Source organism: Tinamus guttatus, unplaced genomic scaffold, assembly GCF_059628265.1.
Source record: "Tinamus guttatus ecotype Peru unplaced genomic scaffold, ASM5962826v1 Tinamus_guttatus_pri_ptg000089l, whole genome shotgun sequence".
NCBI classification, from domain to species: domain Eukaryota; kingdom Metazoa; phylum Chordata; class Aves; order Tinamiformes; family Tinamidae; genus Tinamus; species Tinamus guttatus.
The window spans coordinates 919562-941208 of NW_028288623.1; the positions used below are offsets into that span (position 1 = coordinate 919562).

At 45.2% G+C, this 21647-nt stretch overlaps 1 protein-coding gene across 1 annotated transcript in view; it reads right to left on the reverse strand.

Moving 5' to 3' along the window:
• The window catches only part of DPF3 (double PHD fingers 3), a 151242-nt gene extending 136851 nt beyond the window's left edge, over positions 1–14391 (reverse strand). Inside the window, exon 1 of the mRNA XM_088520439.1 lies at positions 14341–14391. Within this exon, the coding sequence (XP_088376565.1) occupies positions 14341–14372 (32 nt within the window). The 5' untranslated portion in view covers positions 14373–14391. The remainder of the gene's footprint in view (positions 1–14340) is intronic.
• Between the last annotated feature and the right edge of the window lie 7256 nt (positions 14392–21647).

Consider the following 21647-nt stretch of genomic DNA (forward strand, 5'->3'; position numbering starts at 1 on the left):
CAACTGTCAGCTGAACAAAGTTGGCACAATGGTGACAAATTACTTTTGCAATTGTGCTATTTTTACAATGTAATACAGATACTGTATAAAAGAACAAATGTTGTGTATATGTTCAATGCCAAACCTAAACCATGGCTAACAGTGTTGTTATGATTTGATTAAAATGTCACCATCATTACTTGCTGAAAAGAGTTTTATTTCTCTCCTCCAGCAAGTGTTTTTATTACTGGAGCTTTACCAGACATGTTTGTGAGAAAGAAAGGTGAAGGAATAACCCAACTCAAATATTTAAAAGCATTTAACCATTCTGGCTCATTGACAATTATACTCTCTCTGATTTTTAAGAGCTGCTCACGCTTCATGGAAAAAAAAAAAAAAAAAAAAAACTTTGAAAAACATAGTATTGAAAAACAATATTGCCAATGTGTCATATTTTCTGTCTTATCCCTTCCTTTACTCCTCACTAGTAGGAGAATCTACATGAAAACAGAACCTTGATTCTTTAGGTAGAGAAAATTTGGATCTGAGCTCTGCCAAAGCATGTGGGTGTTTGGATCCTGTCCATTAAAGAGAGGGATTCAGCTTCGGATCCAGGCTAAGTCTTCGAAGCTCAATAAGTGCTTAGATCCAGGATTTTAGTCTGACCCATCCCTATTACTAAGAAGTCATCTGCTGCCCATCCTGCATATTAAGCTGTAGACTTCTGCGGAGGATCTCATAGGTGACTGCTCACGCCAACATCTGCTGCCGAACTATAAGCACAGAGCTCTGCTGCCTTTCCTCGGGGGAGGGAGATTCTGAAAATTTAAGGGGAAAAAAAAAACTCTGCTGGAGAGGTTGCCTTGAAATTTGTCTCTCGCAGTGACAGAACTTTATAGACTTTAGTGAAAATCACACTGACTGTCAGCACAAACAAAACAGCACAGTCTTTCAAGAGCCTTACTGAGACACACAGGGTGCAGCAGACTGGCGTGTGCTGTTCTGGTGCACTCCAACAGGCTATATGGAATGCACCACAAATCAAAAGCTAAAATTTTATAAAGCTTTTTTTATTTTTTTTCTCACATTCAGTGTATTGGAAAAACAGATTTCAGTTCAGCCACAGAAGTTCCTGCTGCCTTGTAAGCATGGAAAACACAGATCTGCCCCAGATCTCCCACTCTGAATTACTGTAAGTGGAAGAGGACACATCCACAGTTCACGAAGATGCCAAAATGGACATAATTAATAAACCAAAATCACATTCCAGCTTGGCCTTGGCTCTCATAATCCCTGATTTAGCTATACTGGGCAGAGCCAGGAAAACCTGGCTAGATACTTTCCCTAGGAATGTGCAGAAGGGCATGTTCCTACATGACCTTGCCCATCATTTTCTCAAAACGCTTCGACCTTCACTGACATTCAACCCAAGGATTTTGAGGCAGAGCAAGAGAGGAAGACCAGCACGCAGGCTTGTAGCCTGCTCTAAGGAAAGCTATCAATCAGTGCACAGTAAATCCACTCATGCCTGGGATATCTGAGGAACACTGTCAGATTTGTGAGCATCCCGGTTTTGTATTTCACTGTTGTCAAGTCACAAGACAAAAATACACATCTAGCAGAGGACTAAAAAAGCACAAGTTTAGGAGAGGTGAGCTGACATCAAACACACTGCGAGAAAAAAAGGGAAACACCAGATAGAGCAGCCTCCAGATTTCTGAAGTGTCACCAAGCCAGTTCCCGTGCACTGGGCAGGATCATTTTGCTAGAGGACTTGTTGCATAGATTTGCAGAGGCTGTTGAGTTTGAGCAAACGACCAGAATCTGCCCCCACACCACCATGGTCCCTTCTGCTTAAAACCAGAGACAAGCAATAATTGCCAAGTGAAATGAGGAAAAAAAAATAATCAATCAAACAAAACAATTCCAGGACTAATTCTCCACTCTCCTGTACCTTGTGTACCCATCCACACCTGGACAAAGTGAATGGGAAGCACTTCCGAGCCACAGCGGCCGTCATTTCACTCACTCCCACAGAGCAAAGCACGAGATGGAAGAATCAGGCCCTTTCTTACAGAAAAAGAGAAAAATGTCCTCGACAATGAATGATGAGTGAGATATAGGAAGTGCAATTCAACTTGCTTTTGGAAAGCCGTCAATTTGGAAAGGTTGCCATAAGACAGCAGCTGCTCTTTATAGAAAAATCTGCTTCTGAGCTCCCAAGGTTCTCAAGCCACAGCCCTGTCAATAACATACGGGGTGCAGAAGATTATGACCAGCTAAGGCCCTGAGTTTCCTTTCTGGGCAGGAATCCCAGCATAACAGATACTTATGCATATTCTGTCCTCATTTTATCTAATTACAAACATCTCTCTAGGGACGGGGAGGGGAATAGAGGTTTGATCACTCGATTTTAGGTCACTTATGCAAGGGATTGCTGGGATATGCATTGATCCAAAGAGTGGTGTAATATTTTTAAAGTTCCCAGCCCTCTAGTTTAAAAAAAATCATTTTTCCTGTTATATGAGGTGTTAAAACTGCCCAATAGGAAAGAGTTGAATCATATACTGCCATAAAGCGGTACGAAGTATACAAAGTATATGGGAATGTTTAAAATGCCAAGAAATTGATTAACTAACGGTATCATTTTTCCTAAGCATCATCTGTAAATACATTCTTTCATTCCTATACTACACACACACACAAATATACCATATTAGGCATACACGTTTTCTCTAAATGGGATCCATAGCATCAGAGATGCTGTAATCAAAGACATGATGGAATAAGGAAAATAAAAGAAGGGCTTATGCCAAGGTAACTCAGCATCTTGCTTTGATAAGTTACTGGTGCTCTAGATACCTATTTCTAATCAATTTAGACTCTCAAAAACATTTGATACAGCAGTACATGTGGAAGTAGTCTAAATGGAGCAGAGGAAGATTAGTCCAAGAGTGATGATATGCTTGAAAAACTGCAGAAAGGCGCTTGGGCACAGGAGATGTGGAAGGAGACAGCAACTGGCTGAAGGGACGTTACTCCTGGAGTTCCAGAAAGGACAGGTCTAGAGACCAGTCTTCTTTAATATTTCCGTCAATGACCTTGGCACAAAAAGCAGGCATGCTGAGAGAAGTTAGACAGTGGTACGAGTTCAAGGGGCATCAAAGGAAATAAGAATATTGGGGAGAGAAAAAAAAAAGAATTAGGCATATTTAATTAGTGCAACTTGCAATTAAACCCTGGAGATCAACAGTTCAGCAACAACAAAAGTGCACAAGAAGAAACATAGCAGGATCACAGGGTGACTTTGAACCACCAGAAGGCCACAGCCACAAGAAAAGTCCCCCAGGAGAGGCACAAACCGAAGGCAGCACTGCGGGCAGCAGCAGCGCCTCGACGGGAACGCTCAGCACTGCTCTATCTACGCATGTTCGAGACAGGTGAATGGGAGAGATCCAGTCTGGAGCACAGAACTCAAAACCAAGGCTGAGGGGTCTAATGTTGGTATTGTAGAAAGACATGACAATGGAGAGGAGGACACAAGGGCAGCAGTGCTATTTAGACTAACAACCTCATGCTGGCACCAAAACAAATGGGTATAAACTGGTCACAAGTAGGTCTAGGCTAGGGATTAAAATGCTATTTCAAGCCATCAGAGCAGTGGGTTCTGGAACTGTCCCAAGAGGAGTAATGGCAACAAACAGTGGGGATTTAAGACAAGGACTTTTCAGTTTATGAAAGGGATTATCTGACATGGTACCAAGGGACTGGACATAAGACCCATGAACCCGCTTCTAAACCTACACTGCTGTTAATTGAGCCTCTGTGGCCAATTTCATCCTTGTTTGCTCATTTGAAAGAACCCACAAAGGAACCAATTAGCACCAACTGAGAAGGGAGCTTTTGTGATAGAGTTACCACCCACTAGAAATAGATCCTACACACTCAAGAAAAGATGTTAAAGCCCCTTGCTTTAACAGGTACTCTAGCCCAACCTGAGCACTGATGGCAGTAGAACATGCAAGGAGAACATGCTCAAGTCTTTCTTGCTGTCTCAAGTGTTTTGCCAAGATATCCCTAGTGTCAGGGTGGAAACCATACCTGCAGCTATGGTATTGTGTGCAGAGGCCCCTTCAGAGGTGCTCTGCTCCAAAGCCCATGGGTTGGCATCTCCAGGACACTTCAAGTACTCACCACTGACCTGTTCAGTTGGGTTTGTCACCTACCCAGAAGAGATCCTTGGGCTCTCTGGAACACCATGTTAGTACCACTGGACAACTCCATAAGACCTTTTTGTCAAATAAAATCAAAATGCAAAGGAGGCAGAATGACACAAACCAAAAGAAACATCTGGGTTTATCAAAACTCACTCAGACTAAGACTGAAAATCGCATGAAGTTTTAGAATCAGCATAAAAAACCTTAACACACAATATCTGTGTTTGCCCCTCATGAAAAAAAAAAAAAAAAAAAAAAGGAAAAAGAGTATTTAAAAGACAAAAGCAAAAGGCCAAAGTCCTACAGGCCTGCAAATAGATGTGTTGGAGGGAAAAACGTGCTGGGTCCTGATTGACAACCATGCTAGAGGAAAGCTGCTGGAGAAAAGCTGCTTGCAGAAGGAGTCACTGCTCCAAAACCCTGCCGTGGCAGGAGAGGCACATGTGGCTGCTGGAGTAGGAGATGGGCAGGGTTAATTGACTGGGAAAGTTTAGTGGAGATGGAATTAATGCAAAGAGCTCAGAGCCCCGGCATACAATTCTGTTACCAAGGGAAAGAACCATTCAGCTGGAATTGCAATCTATTTTCTGGTCAGAGCCTTTCCCAAAGCCAAGAGGTTCACCCCTCATCTATTCCTCCTCTTCCTCTGTGAAAACTGCATGGAGGGGAAGGTAGCTTGTAAAAACAACCTAGGAAATAGCCTGCACGCTGAGGGCCAGCCAGATTTCAGCTTTGCAAGGTGCGTGTTCAGTGGTGAGGAATTCTGAAGACATATCAGGAAACTGCCCTTCCCTTGCTCACTCCAGCATTTTGTGGATAAGCTGGTTCTGGAAACAAAACTGTAAAGTTAATAGTCAGGGAGGAGGGAATTTACTTTGAGATCTGCTCAACAGAATAAATACCTGAACCAGGTACATTTGCAAGCTAGTGCATTGAGGAATTTCAAAAGCTACTGCAGAATTGCAGCAAGAGTCTGCGGATAAATAAATAAATAAATAAAACAGGTTAAATAAAACAGGTCCAAGCAATTATTTTTTTGCAAATTAAACTCGGCTGCAGAGGAAGATACAAGAGACAAGCACAAACTGCAGACCAGATGACAGAGATGATCTTATGTAGCGACGTGCTGCCAATATTTTGACAAGTAGCACCCACGACCATGTTCCTCTGAGCCTGTGGCCCAGGGTCACTCTCCTCAGACCTGGGAACAAGCTAATCCATGTTGCTTTTCTAACAAGTGGTAAACTTGCACACGGTTTTAAGGAGCCCTGTAAAATAAATGGAGTCAAACTGTTCTCATGCCAATGACTTCATTGAATTTGATGCATGAATTAAACTGACAACACTGTCTGCTCTGTAGCATGTATGTTTTGAAATGCAGGGAGAGTATATTTTTAACTACTTGTCACTTGGTGTAAAACTGGTTCACTTCAGTGGTAAAATGTTTGTATCCCAACAGCATCTTTATCAGTTCTAGGCATAAACCACTGCCTCGGCGCCGGCTTAGCGATCCCCAGCACTGAACTCCTTCCCTCAGAATTAGGCAGACAGCTTCAGCTCAGTCTGCTCCTCTTCCTCCATGGGCCCCACTTCGGTTTGGCTCCAGAACAGCTGCCAAGGAAGGCCCTTTCCAACACATCGCTCACCTACTGCCCTACACCAGCAAAGGCAAAGAAACGGGGCCCCTCTACCTCACCTTCTGTCAATGGTTCACCATGTGGCCACGACACAGCTAGGAGAAATTTTGTATGGTTGCTTTCTGCTCAGTCTGAAGCAATCTCACTCAGGGGTGTTATTCACAGTAGGCAAAGCTCCCTTTCACTGGCAAAGAGGGACTCTCATTTAGGCCTGAATTCATATACAGGAAGTTAACTACATTTTAACAACATGTAATTACATAGGAGCCTCCTTTACTCAGCCTGCCTTACCTGAGAGTCATACCTGAGCGGGAGAATAAACTCCTGGCTTGCCCGCACCACACGGCAAGTCAGAGGTCAGGTTTAAGTCGGTAAACTCTGATCTGCCGCACTGTAACTGCGCAGCAGAGCCACCTTGCCCTGCGCGCTCAGCGGGAGCGAGCCCTGCTCCAAGCACGGCCCCAAAACGCATCCCCTTCAATGCCCCACCTTGCTCCAACGTGCTGTGTGCATCCCAGGGAATCCCAGGCCAGAAGCCATTAAAAGCCAGCCCTCCTCCTCCTGTCTGAGGGGCCTGAAATAACCATGTCACTGGGGGAAATGACTCAGGAAGAGCATGCGGGGAAGCAGAGCAACAAACAACAAATAAGGTGGATATAAATCCGGATAAAATATTAAAATCATTAAAGGGTTGCTGCTCCCTGAAGGTTGGAAAAAAACGAAGAGAGTTAATTAAAAGCAATCTCTACACACTGCTGAGCCAGCCTGCCCTGATAAATCAACAGCTAGGACTGTGTTGTAGAGGTCAATGGGGGAAAGAGGTTGGGAGGCGGGGGAGAGGCAAGCTAGGAAGAGATAAAACATTTAGCTGAACCTACCAACAAAAAGGAATCAGAGCTGCTGGAGACAGGAAACTGAGGGAGGAGAGAGGGGTTTTTCACATACTTCCTATCAAAACCTGTTGGTTAGAGGAACGCCTGTTTGCTCCCGGCATCACAGTCACCTGCCTGACAAAGTTGCTCTTCATTTGTATAAGCGCAGGAGCAGAGAGGGGTGACAAATTCTCAGGGCTCCCTTCTCCCTGTACCATCACATTTGCCTCTGTGCATTTGACCACTGAGCACCAGCATCTTCGAACTCAGCAGAGGGGCACATCTTTACCACATCCGTGGTAAAGAAGCACTTCCTAAAAATCAAGGAGCCAGCCCGCTTTGGCAGCAGTAAAAGGAGCTGAGCCATACCTGGGGAGAAAAATTCCCAGTAGGAGCACTCCTGTCCCCAGCCCTTACCCACCACATCTCACAAGCCTCTTGACCTGCACTGGCCCAGCTAGAAAGAGTGCTGGTCTCTGAATTAAAGCTGTGCCCTGGTTTGGTCCATATTTCACATCAACAGGCATATGCTGATGAACTGAAAACTGTAAGGATAGAGAGGGCATAAAAATCACTAAAAAATACAGTCTTCAAAACACCTTTTGGTAGTAAAAAAAAGAAAAAAAAAGGAAAAAAAAACAACAATCAGGGGAAGCCTGTAGACACAAGTGGCCTCATGTTATAATTTCTGATATGGGGCACTGGTGTATAATTTACTTCAACACTCGATAGGAGAGCAACCACAAGCATTATGCATTTTTTATTCACGGTCAAGACCAAAGGAGTTTAGCAGTTAAACAGCTTTCTGAACCACTGTTTCCATTATTCCTTCCCCAGACTGCATAGGTTTTAAAGTAATCATAAACATGAAATATATTTGTGCCCATCAGTGACTAACCACAATCTGTCAGGAAACAACACAGGGGCCAAAATACTTGAAGAGTCACAAATCCATGGATTACTTTCCTCAGGTCTGGACTGTTTTTGCAGGAAATGGAAATACAGATATTACTTTTCCTTTGATGAAATAATATTAACTTTGTGTCTCCATTGTAATTTTCCCAGCAGCACAGTTCACTGGATAGAGAATTATCTGGGATATGACGCCAGCCATTTCTTTTTTTTCCTCCCAGCTCTGTGACTAAGCACACTGTGGATCCATAAGACTGCAAACACACTAGAAACTGCAAACTTCCTAGAACCAGATCAAAACTTTCATGGTCACACGACACAACACGCTGAACTAGTGTTCACTCACTCTTCCAAAACCTGAAAAAACACTCACAGATTTTGAAGAGGTAATTTTTTTCCAACAGACACCATCTATTTTCCTGTTGTGAGCAGGGAGCCAGCCCACAGCACCCAGAGCAGGAGCTCTGTGCTCTGTGTTTTGGCAGCAGGAACGTGCCCGCATCCCAACAGACCAAATCCGCACTGCCAGCTCATGCGGGAGGACAGACCGGAATTAACCACCATAGCACGTGGCCTTATTTCATTGCTGCACTTGATTTTCTTTGCACCATCCAACCTATTTAGACTTCTGAGACCTACTGAGCAGGAGCCATTAGACCGTGTGTGTGTGTGTGTGTGTGTGTGTGTGTAAAGAACCTAGCACAATGTCTCAACTAAGGTCACCAGGAACTGTTTAAACAGCAACTTAATTGATTGCCTCAACCAGGCTGCACTTTAGGACAAGTGAGGGAACCAAAATGAGGGGAGATCTGGTGGACTCTGGCAGCAGACGATCCTATAAATTATGTGGGGTTCCTTTCCTTTGCATATTCTGATTTAATAAGTATGTTCACATTTTATGTTCATTTATTATCAGAAAGCATGGACAGCATTATCAGATGTTCACAGCACACAGCATTGTATGAATGGAGAGATGATCCTCCCTCAGATTGGATCATTTCTTTCACAAGGGACTGCAATTTTAATGACACGTCCAGCCTTTCTCACCAGAATAATAACATTGGAGCAGCCAGTGTCCCCATGAGCACCTGAGCAGGGGACTTTCTCCCAGCTACAGCTCCGCAGAACGCAAAATCCGTGGCTCAGGCTTTGGCGAGCACATGCTGCTGATCACAGCCACCCAGCGCACACTCAGCATTGCCCGTCGTGGCCCTGCGCCTGCTGCTCAGTGACTCCCTGGAAAACCTCCCCTCGAACAGTGCCGGGGAGCCAGCAACACCTCCCATGAGCGGGAGTGCAGGTCACCTGCAAACCAAGCCACACGTGGGCAGCTCCTGCCGTTCCACACGGGAGGACACGCTGTGGTGAGGAGGATACCTGCCAGCAACTGTTAAGATACTGCACTGCTCTCTTTTGAGATACTCCCTGGGAATCTCTCACTAAAATGTGCTCTCCTGGGAAACAAACAATATATAACAATCAAACAACTAAAGGATGTGTCCTTTCTAAAAATTTTGGCTACTATAGAAAAAGCAAGAACTGTAAATGTTCAGTATTCAAGCACTCACTTATACTGTTTGTTTATGTTGCATATCACTCATTTTAGACAGTTTCTCTTTTCTTCTGAAAGGAAAATCACTTTCTGCTTTTCACACACTAGTCCAGTGTAATTGGGTTTGCTTCACAAACTATACAGAAATCTTAAAAAAAAAAAGAGCAGTTACCTGATAAAAAATGTTAAAAAATTAGGACAAGATTTGAAAGTATGCTTTCTACTAGACAATGTTTGGTGAGATTGCTTTCCCTGAAAGAAACAAAAAAGCAAAGATTGAGACCTATGCTAAAGAAGCAATTAACACAGCCGAGTCTGTACATGCTGGGCAAAACTTGGAGGCAAAGACAAAAGAGCTGCACAGCCCTAACGGAGCGCTCAGAAGAGGCCTCGAGCAACGTTGCCTTGGTGCCGCTTCTCTGCACATGGGAGGATGTCACCCGGACCAGGGACTCCTCAGATCAGAGGTCTGTCTGTCCGAGGGAAAAAAAAAAACTCAGCTTCCAAAGCAGATTCATTCTCCTCCTGCAAGTCCTTGGGGATAAACAATGAGGGATGGTTCTCGCTCAAGGCAACATCACATAGAGACAACACAGTGATGAGCCCAGAATAAACACCAAGACAGTAAAATTGATCTACCAAGCAAAGAAATTCAGCTCTGACATGAAAGACAATCCAGAGTAAGAAAACACCAGCCTGAGCAAAAGGCAATTCTAAAAAACATGTTATTCCCAGACAATGGACACCTTGGGATACCTCATTTCTGGATACCAGAGGAATGGCCAACTGTCACGAATTGCAAGAAGCAGGTGCACAAGCTGGACAAAGTCTGGGGTTTAGAGCAACCTCAGAACACAATACTTCTGCTTTTAAGAAAGCAGGCTGCACAGGGGCTGAGCCACGCTGCCTGTACCACTGTTCACCATGACTCCTACTGCAAACATACCATGTTCCACGTTGCGTTCCGGACTTCTGCATGCTCTGGGTAAATTACTCCCATCTGACACTGCGACATTAGGATCCCAGTCCACTGGATATGTACTTGCCTTGAAATTATTCCACCCCCAAAAAGATTGGATCTTTGGACTTTTGTAGTCACCTTATATCCCATCTGAGTTAGCTCAATATTACTTTCACACACCATAAATAACACGTTTGAAAATCCTTTTTTTCAGTGACATCTTTATAACACAAGCTCCATCCATCCATACAACCAGACGGACTGTGAAAGGCTAAAGCACCAACAAAACAAGATTACAAAAGCACTACAACAGCTAATCATGCACAAGTTACTGATGCACCTAGACAAACACTGCAACTAGCAACATATCAGACACTCCCCTATCCAAACCAGCATATCCTCAGGTCTTCATATCTTGGCTTCCCCCCCAGACAGCTTTGGGATTTATGCCCATGTTTCCCTGTATACATAAAACAATATTCATGCAACATTTTCTCTGAAGGCTCTTGGGGGGGTATAGAAGAAATGAGTTGCCCCATTGACAATAGTTTTGGTCTGAAATGTGTCACACTTCAGTTCATTTATATTTTTAAGTGATTTCAACTGCACACTGGACACTTCACAGAAATTTTGGTAAGTGACTAGACAAGTTCAACAACTCTATTAAACAGAAGGGAATTTGCAAAGCCACATTAAAATCACCTTTGCATTACTTGTAAGCACTGGGCTGGCATCTATTTTATTGCTTCCACCTGCTGGAAGAGGCATTGCGCATGGTCCACTTTGACATTAAAAATCAGCAACGAGACACTTACGCTGCAGCATCCAAAAAGAAAAAAAAGAAAAGAAAACAGTTTTCATTAGCACTTCGTCGTAACTCAGGGTTGATTCAAAGAAGGACAACGGGATGCGGAAACCCGAGCACCAGCCTGGCTTGAAGCAAGAGGGACATCGAGTACTGCAGAGTGTTTGCAGGGGAAGCACTGCAGACAGGGAACAGGCCTGGCAAGGTTTGCAAGGGTCTGGCATTGTGTGCACAAGATTACATTGATCTGGTCCCCAAACACCTGGCTGGGAATAAGAGTTCCCAACCACACCAAAGTTGCCCAACAACATCAGCAGAAATAAGCAACTTAGCCTAGGTCACTGAGTATGCCCTTTTGTGGCAGGCACAGTTTTAGGCAAAAGAAATGGAAAACACCAGCACTGCTACGCAGAGGCCAAACTACTTGAAGGCAACAGCTTCACTTGCAAATGTTCAGGCAGAGCTGCAACGCAAGGGAATCTCACGTGCAAAAAAAAGGCAACAGCCTAACATATGTTCCAGTTAGTGTGTTTAATTGACAACCTGAAATAAAAGTCAGCTGCGGGAGTAAAGATGGAGAAGGAGTGGGGGAATCAGCTTTTCTGCTAGATAAGACTTGGTAAATTACAAGATCTTAATTACATTAAATGCATTATGGTACCATATGCACATCACTAATAAGGCAGAGATGGAGGAAATGGGACTAAACGCTAGGACTGGAAGTTAAAGTGCTGAATTCTTGACTTGGGCTTTGAATTAGAAAGTTTCTAACCACTTTTTCTTAGTTTAGCCATCCATAAAACAAAGGCAATAATCCTTTCTCCACGGGGATGTTGAGAGGTTTAATTAATTAATGTTTACAAAGTCCATTGAGAATTCTGACTGACATTTTAAGTCACTCACAATACTTTTTTAAACTGTATTTGTTTCCTTCACTGCATTGCTCAAGTCTCTCTGTATTAAGATACCCAAAAAGATGGAAAGTAAAACTATGGAAATAAGTACACAGGCTGCTGGGGAGAAAAAAAACAGCATTTCAAACCCACTGATGTCCCATCGGATGTATCTGAATATTGCCTTTTTTTCTTTTTTTTTAAAGACTGAGAAGAATGTGTTTATCCAGACACCTGCTGCCCTTCCATTGCAGATCTGTGAAAGTTCTAAGATTTTTGCCTTTAGCACCATGTTGGGAAACAAAAAGGTACTAAACGGCAGAAATAACTGGGCAGTCGTGTCAAACCAACCGGGCTGCGAGAGGAGGCAAAGGGGAGGTGAGCAAAGGGATGAAAGCACCAAAGACATTCAGCTGGTGAGGAAAGCGAGAGCTGCGGAGAAAGAGGCGAGCTGAGAGAAGGAGTTGCCCGTCACTCCTAGGGGACTCCCTAGCCGGAGCTCATCACTCTGTGTAACGCATTCCCAGCGATGCTCAGGTGCACCGGAATACATTATCTCGAGAGGACGAGTCCAGCATGAGCAGCCACATACGAGTCCAAGTGCCGGAGAGAAACTGTATTTTGGACACACTTAAATGCCCAGCACAGGCAGGAGGCTGCGCGATACCTGAGCCAGGATTTTCCGGCTCACATCGCCCCCCGCCTCGGAGGGAAACCTCCGTGCGGCCGCTTTCTGTAGGGGGCGTCTGTGGGTTTAGAGATACAATCAAAACGCACACAGAGGAAATGCAAATGTCATTCAGCTCCCTTTCATTGTCAGGAAGGACACATGAGGATAAAACCCCGTGCATGGCATCTTTCCCCCTATTATGTGTCCTGCTGCTGCTTTTGTCCTGATTTACCCCATGCACAATTTAGTTACGTGGGCACTGTTTCCCCCTCGGCAACTTCAGGGAATAAATCAAAATTACAAAACGCCTTATCGAAAGAGTTGCTAACAGAAAACGCAGCCGGGGTCAGGCGGGCAGCCCCCCACGCCGCAGGCCCCGCCGCAGCCCCGGCGCGCGCGGCGCCTGGAGGCGCAGGTGAGGGGCGGCCCGGCGCGAGCGGCGGCTGCGGAAAAGTTGCTCTCGCGGCGAAAGCGGCGAGCGGGGCCGCCCGTGGCGCTCGCCGGGGAGGCCCGTGGTGCTCGCCGGGGAGGACCGGACTTCCCGGGCACCCCCGTGTCAGCCGCGGGTTTGGCCAAGGCGCTGCGCGGCCGCGGAGTGAGGGAAAGCCGAGGATTTTCACCAGGAGGGAGCGAGAGAGGGGAGAAACGTGTCAGCACCCCCGGGAGTCCGAGGCTTTCCTGCCCTCCGCATTGCCGGCAGGAATCCCTGGAAAAACCGTCAAGTGTTTTTCCAACTCCGGCCGCAGAGTTGAGTCGAGGAAAAAAAATGAAAGAAAGAAAAAGAAAAACCTCGCAGCCCTAATTTCTTCCCGAAAAACTCAAACGTATAAAAACACTCACTCGGCGCAGCCAGAAAGTGCAAACGAACCGTCCCCGCCAGGTACCCTGTTTGCCCGCTGCACTAGCGAGCGCGCTGCCCCCGTTAGCTGAAAAGTCGTTTTAAAAAGGTTAAGACAGCTCCTCTCCCCACGTACGGTGCCAAATCCCACTCTCCCTAATGCCTGGCGGGATTAGCGGTGTGCGCTGCAGACCATAAGGAAAACAGAGGACGCGATCCAGAGGAGAAGCGGCTCCCGCGCTGCGCGGCGCCGGGAGGTTCCTGCGGCGGCGGCGGCACCTGCCCCGCGCGCTGCGCCCGTGCAGAGCCTGCCCGGGGAGGCTCCGCCACCGACTCTCTCCGCACTGAGAGGCCAGGGCCGGGCGCCCCCGCGCTTCCTGCCCCGCGCCATTCATTGAAGGCGCCCGGTGCCGCTGCCGCCGCTCGTCCGGGCGCGCGCGCACGCCCCGAGCGCTGGTGCTGCTCGGTGCATCGCTCCGGAGCGATAAGCCGCTTCTCCCCCTTCCCAGACTCATCCCAACTCCGCAAAGATTTGCAAAAGAAAGGAAAAGAAAAAAAGAAAAGAAAGAAAGAAAACAAAACACAACCCGCAAGCGCGGCGGCCGGAGCGCCCAGAGAGCGGCCGGGCGGGCGCTGCCTCCGCGGCCGCTCCGTCCCGCTCGGCCCCGGCGCCGGGCGGTGCGCGCAGCCCCCGGGCTGCCCCGGCCGTGCAGCGCCGCCGCTCCCGCCTCCCGCCGCCGCTCCGCGCGCCCCGGCAGCCGATCAAGAGTCGCGCAAAAAAAAGAAAAAAAAAAAAGTAACATTTTTTTCCTGTTAATTTGGAGCGCCCCACGTTTAGGTGTTGCACAAAATAAAGCGATCGGCGCGGAGAGAAAGGAGGGCGGGAGGAGCGATCGGCGCGGAGGCTGGAGGCACCTGGCTCGGGCTGGCAGCCAGCGTCGGGAAGGCGCCTTTTTTTCATATTTAAACCACGCGGAATATGTACATTTTTGATTCCTACTTACGCTTTCAGGGGGTTGTGAATGACAGTCGCCATTTTGCTACAATGTAACAGAATATTGTGCCTCGGAGTTCTAAAGGTTCGCTCAGGGGAAGCGCGCGGCCAATGGGCGCGCGGGATTCCGGCGCGCCGCCCAATGGGCGCGCGGGGGCGGGGCCGCCGCGCCGCCGGTTATTAGGGGAGCTGTCAAAGCCCAGAGGTCACTCCCTGGCGCTGGGGCTGCGAGCGAGCAGGTCTTAAAGGGGCAGCGCGCGCGCGGCGGCCGCTTTCCGGCACTTGTTGGGCTCTTCCCTGCGGGAAAGCAGGAGCACGGCGGGGGGAGCCCGGAGCCTTCCTCATCTCCCAGACGGCGCTCCTCGCTCACGTGCGTGCGGTGACTGCGTGTCGCTTTGCCAGGAAAATAACGCGCCAGCTCCCGCCGCTTGCTCCCCTTCCCTGCCCTTGCTCCCAAGCCGCTCTCCCGCCGTGCCCGTTTCCGCCGGGAAGCGGTGCCCGCCGCGCTCCCACGGAGTCTCTGCTCGCCAGCCACGCGGCTCCCGTAGCCGCGCACCGGTTACATAACGCCCCGCTCCCGCCGCCTGCCTCTTCCCTTCCCCGCGGAGCAACTCGCGAGGCGGCCGCTGCCTCAGCGTGCCCGGACCTGGCGCCGCGAGCCTTGGGCGGGAAGGGAAGGAGGGAAGCGCCTGAGCTCGCGCTTCGCGGGGCATCTGCTCGCACAGCGACGGGTGAGTGGAGGCTGCACCGGGGGAACAGGCAGGGTGGAGCTGGAGCCCGTTCCCGGCGGAGCAGCAAACTCAGGAAGTCTGCGCCTACCTGCGGCTAATTAAAGGCGCTTGCAAATGAATTATGTAGCATGACTTAAGTGATTTAAGTGCCAATCCTGATCTCACTGCAACTCAGAGGCAAATCCATTAAGTTCATGAAATTATAGCAGCATGAGTTTGGTATAAACAAGAGCAGAAGCAAACTAAGAAGTTTTCCTCTTATCTGTAAGAGTTGTCATGTAATACTTCTCTCTCACTCAAAGCTCTTGCTTCCCTTCAGGCATACTCTAGCCCTTAAAACAAAAGAAAAATCACAAGCCTGATTCTCCCTCTTCACATTTATATGATCAGAAGAAACTCAACTCAAGACAGTTAAAAGAAAGGAGAATAAAGAACCAATTATTCAGAAGTTACTGAATAAAAGGAGAGAAGTACTTGTGTTTGTGAGACAGGTGTCACCAGAATTGGAAACAGCAATCTTGCTGGCTGAGGGCTGAATTTAAGAATACCAAGAATAGCAAAACCTCTCTGTCTTTTAATTGTTTATCACAATAAAATTTTCTAATAAGGGAGTCGAAAAGAATGGGAGTTGAAGGACAAACAAGTAAATGATGAGATATAGGGAAGAGGGAAAAGAGTACTGCATCACTTTCCCATTCACTATGGATTTATCAGAAGTTTGGAAAAGTTGAATCTTAGATTTGCCCAGCACCTCCTTCCAACATTGGTTTCTCTGGCTGCTAGGTCAACCTCACTGATGTGCCAAGCATATATCCCTGGAGGGAATCCTCTCTTCCTTCAAAGCAATCTAAGCCATTTGGTTACAATACTGCTTAGGAGGAATAAGCTCTCTGTAGGCTGGAGTGTTGCCAATGTCGAGGTATATCCCAAAACACAGTTCCGGGAAGCAATTTTAAAGAATGTTTCCATTATCATATTACATCATGTTATTTGATATAGTAGTAGCACAGGGGACATTGAATATGCCTACAGATCCTCCTGCGTAGTACTGTCACATCGCTCACAGGAAAAGCTAGCCACGAACCGCCAAGCTTTCATAAGAACATGGTTGATGTACACCGGAGAGAAAGGAACAGGTTGGTGAGCACCTGTACTAGGGGCCCAGGATGTCCTCATTTCTTAAGATTGCATCCTACAGCCCATGCTGCTCACAGAAAGTCTCCCCTAGTCTAAATATTAGGAAAACAGTGCTCCACAGTGCAGTACACAGTGGTAAATATGGATTATTGCCATAGCCAAGGATTTGTTCGATAAAATTTCAAGAACAAGTACCACAAAATGATAATATGCAAGACTGGAGGGGGAAAAATATAGCAACTGCTTTAAATCTAGGTGTAAGGTGTACCATGCTCTTTTGGCTACTTCATGTCCACACTGATACTAACACTCTTCAGGATTTGTATTTGCAGCCCTGAGTACCTCACTAAAAAATGCTCATCTTATTGATACCAGCTTATACCACAGAGTGCTTGATCTTAGCCTAAAGACCTGTGTCACACACCTCTATCAGCAGGATTCCTTGTTTCAGTTTCATCTTTGTCCTGCTATTGACCTGATGATATACATCAAAAAAAATTTAGCATTTGGTCTAGGATGAGCAATGTTTATTTGTGGAACAATGACAACTATGCTGCTCACAAAAGAAAAACAATATTCTAGAACACTATCACACTGTAGAACTGGAAGCAGACTTGAGCTACTGAGAGAAAGCAGCACCAAAATTCAACCAAGCACTAGAAAGCCCTGATATACTCTAGTATAAAATGGTGACATTTTTAGAGAAGTAGAAAAAAGCCGTGTGAGGTCATTTTTAGAAGTTTAATGAGTCCCTTTGGTCCTGTACACTTGGATATATAGGCCCATTCTTGCTCTGCAGGCAAAGAGCTCTTAGTACAGTGTGGCAAGGAGTGTATTTACAAAAATGGGATGAAAACACACCCACACTCCCTTGCTGTTCCCGGTTACTCAGTCATTGGGCCTTTATCAGCTACCAGCAACTGCAACAAAGAGGGAAAACAGCCACAGATGAGCTGTTTCTCCTACTCGGATCCAGACTAGTGCCAGGAGCAGCGGTCAGCAGCACTGCCTCCTTCAGAGGAATCTCCAGGGAGATGAAGGACAGAGCTGCCACATCAGAACAGCAGGAAGTCTGACGCGTGATAACCAAGACATCAGGCTCTGCTTATCTAGCTATATTATTTTCATATACAGTGTTTCATGTAGAACTCTACAACATTTAGATTACTGGTTTAGCTGTTAAAAAAAAGAAAGAAAGAAAAAAAAAAGAAAAAAGAATAAAGGCATGCAAATATGGAGTACTGAGTGGCATCCTGTTTGTAACGACCTACATAACTGATTCAGTACTCACTCTTTGTGAATGTGTGGACCATCACAAACCTTTGCTAATAAAACTTTCATACCACCCCATGGAGGGCTCCATTTTCACATGCATACCACTCCATGAACCACTGATCATTTATAACCTATTTTTTTTTTCAGTTCCCTTTTATTCTGGTTTTAGGTAAGTCACTAACCAGTACTGTTACTGCTGATTTACATGACACATAGCCAAACACATCCAAAACACCTATTTACATATACACCAAGTTCCAGGCTTTGGATTTTTACATTCCTACCTAGCTGCTGATAGTTTTATTCAGACCTAGCTGAAACATAACAAGGAGGCTGCAAAAAAATAAAAATGCTGTTAAAATACTTAGCACTAAAAGTTTAAGTAGACAAATTTTTAATGAAATGTTCCAACTGTTTGGGCAGCCAACACTTAAATTTTAAAAAGAAGGGTAGATTTTGACATAAAACTTTTACAAAAAAATCTATGGCATTAACATAAAGCCAAAACATTCTGGCTCTATGGGGCTAGAGAGAGTAGAGCTTTTAAAGGTAGATCCTTCAGCCTCATTATCAGGCCTGGTATATGGATCTGCAGCTTGTCTCTACCCATGTAGAAAAAAGTAAAAGAAAAACAATGTAGCTTCTTTCCATTGCATTGGAAAGTGTCATGTCTCAAGGATCATAGTGCTACCCTTCTGATCTACCCCTATTTCAAACATTTTTATGATCTATGTAATGCAAGTGCATTGCTATTTTCAGTGAGGTATAAAAAAATATTGTTGCTCACCCTCCAAAGCCTTATTTTTCTGAGGATCTTTGACTGTGAAAGAGTTTTACCCTGTATTTATAGTCTCACGCTTCCCCTTTTGTCTTGTTAAGTTTTAATGTACAGCTGTATTTTCCAGGGGGAGGAAGATTAGGTTTTTACTTACACACACCTCAACTCTTGTGAATTGGAAAGTGAAACAGACGGTGACATGAGAGCAGCTTGTCTAATTCTGCAATGGAGGAAAATGCAAAAGTAATAGTTGTTAGTCTACCGAAAGTCACTTTTTTTTTTTTGGCTTTAATATTCCCGGGTACATCTAGTAATATCCTGTTGAATTTTGTTCAAATATACTAATATTCAAAGGACCAGCTTCATGTAAGGTGCAAGTACAACAGAACGCCCTGTGACAGAAGCTCTCTTAACTTTGGGTTAGAGCAAAACAGAGCCCCATATTCACAGATATCATGCCGCAGATTTGAAATCTTAATCCCTTTTTACTCATTTAAAGCTTTGCAGGCATCTCTCATGCACTGTTTCTCATCAGCCCTTCCCCTCATTTTCTTTGATCTGCACCAATAGCTGAGTTAGCTGAAAGAGGCGGGAACAGTATCGGCGTCAAAGTTACACACTCAACACCAGCCGTCTCCAGACACATCGCTAAAATCTTACGCAGTCAGCACAACAAAGATAACTGTGCAGCTATGCAGAGTATGAATTGGTGACACCAACTTACCCTTTGCAATTTTGGGAACCGCATTCCTAAAAGGTGACCTGAATTTTTATTAATTCTCTTTTAGCAAAATTCCCTTCTATAACTGTAGCAACAATTTTGGGATGCCTTTAGGTGTATTCACAATTCAATCTGCAATTGCATTACATCTATGCTGGGGTCTAGGCTCAAGTGCCTTTATTTTCAAATGGAGTGTTCAGAGACATACAGGACATATGTTTGGCCCTTGATGTGAGATCTCCAAAAGTCTAGAAAAAACTGTTTCCGGTTCCAGGTTCTGCTTTAAATCTGTTTTCACTTTAATAAAGTGCTGAAAATCAGTGATATTTAGTATAGTTGCTAGAAATTTCTTTATGTCACTCTGTGCTTTTCTTAAAATTCCCTCAACAACAGAAAACAGGCTTAAGAACAAACTGCCTGAAGAGGAGGATACAAATTCTTATGGCAATCAGCAGTAGAGATAGGAATCTGATAGTATAGACGCAGGCTCTCGGGGACACACATATGCCAGCTCTTGCTGTCCTCTCCATGAGTGCAGTCCCTGTTATAACACAGATGGGATAAAACTACAGGGATAGAGAGGCGTAATCCCAAACCATCCGAGACAATGCCAGAACAGTTTCTGTCTCATCTATTCCTTGCATGGGGTAAGAAAGAGCGCCCAAGGTCCCTTGCATCTTGGCGGGAGCAGATGGTATACACTAGGACATGCCTACATGGGCAGAGAAATTGGCAGAGGGCAGAGAAATTAGCTCTGAGGAAAGCACCAACTGCCTTATTCATCCAGAGGAGGAGTTAATTCTGAATTTTGCTGTTGATTCGAACAGCTTCACCTTTCCTTCATTGCAAATGGGATCACCCCAGAGAAAGGAACGCGTGTTACACTGTGACTATATGCTGACTCCACTGTGGCAATATTTTTTAACAGAGTAGGCAGAAGTGATCTACGCAGACATGGCTTGAGAGTAATATGTTATTTTCTGTTGGTACTTCCTTGTTTATAATATGTATTTCAGTTTTCATGGGGCTAAGAGGACAAAACTATCTTAAGTAGGCAAAAATAGGTTGCTTTTGTAGTACATCCAGAAGTTATACAGTATACAATAAAACCAATCTATTCTTTTAATTCTGCTGACAATTAAATTCAGCTGTTACATTTTCAATATATTTCAGTATATTCAATATGTAATATTTTCAACAGTTTCATTTCAAAATGCTTTCAGCTCTCTCTTCCACATAAATAGAAACAAATGACTGTGTTGGGGCTTTTAATTTTTTTCCTTTCATTCTCATTTTGATCCATGACTTTCAAAACAACTTGAGAAAGTTAAAAAACTACAGAAAGTTTAACCTTGCTAATCTATAACTCAAAATATGTTCCACTTTTACAAAGTTAAAAGAAAGAAAAATAAAAATCAATGAGGTTGAAGTGGAAAGAAAAAAAACCCTCAACCACAGTTTGGAGCGAGTGAGGGGATACGAAGGCAATAGCTCATTTTATTGCTCTGATTGGCCAAACAGGAGGAAAATGTGACCCGCAGCACACGGTGAGATCCCTTACACAGGAACACCTCTGCCAAGGGTGGAGCGTAGCTGTTGGTTTCGCTTTGTTGGTTTTCTCAGGGTGGAGTTGCTCTGCTGTCAGGACACCTTCTCCGGAGGCAGAGGCCAGAGGCCGTGCTGGCGCTGGAGGAGGCGCTGCCCAACAGCCGCCCAGCGCTCGTCCCAGCAGCTCAGCCTCCTCTCAAACCTCCTGCAGCAGCCAAGGCTCTTGCTTCCATGTGCAGGCCTTTGCTAACACTCTCACTGCGTGCTGCCTCAACAGAAAGTACCTCAAAAGAACTTGTCAAAGTCTATCACGAAACCCCGAGTGAAGAAAAAGGCTGACGGAATCAGGCTTTGTACAAGACACTTATTTTTGCTGTTAACCATGCTGCTTATTCGGCTACTTCTAGGACTATCCTGCAGAGTCCTTAACTAACACCAGGAAAGATTGCCTAGTAGCGGATTTACTAGGAACATGTACAGGTCCAGATTTTCATATTTCATCTGTATTATTAATATTGGCCTATTGACTTCAGTGAAACCACAGTTTCTGATTTGCACCACTAGCCAGGAGAATAGGCTTAGATAAGTATCATTCCAAAACCACAGATAATAGTTATTACTAATGAGCTCAAAGGGGCTACAGAGGTTCAAGCTTCCTAACCGATATGGCCACTGATCACACATTCTTCCCCCTATGTTACTAAAAGTAGCATTCAGATACACTATGTATTTAATCCAACCTCAGATCTCAGGCAGGAAAGATAGAAGAGATTGTTACCAAGAGGAGAATACAAGTCCAAACAAAACGTAAATACATAAAACTTTCTATTGCCCTAACTGTGCCACATGCAGAAAACTCAAGTTCCCTACTTGTGTCTGCTTGTGTTCTGGCTGGCTTTAAAGGTGAAGGGCCCACTAAGAGCATTCCAGCCTGTGTGTCTGAAAAGAAGGCACCAACTCTAGAAAACCTCCCACCAAATATTATACTATATTATTACATATCTGAGGATACTTCAGAATATTTAGAATGTCTTGGAAACTACATTGCTCAGGAGTCAACAAGCATTTTAACTTAGCAAAACATTGTAGAAATAGGGGTAAAGACCAGCCACTTAAGTGCAGTGTCT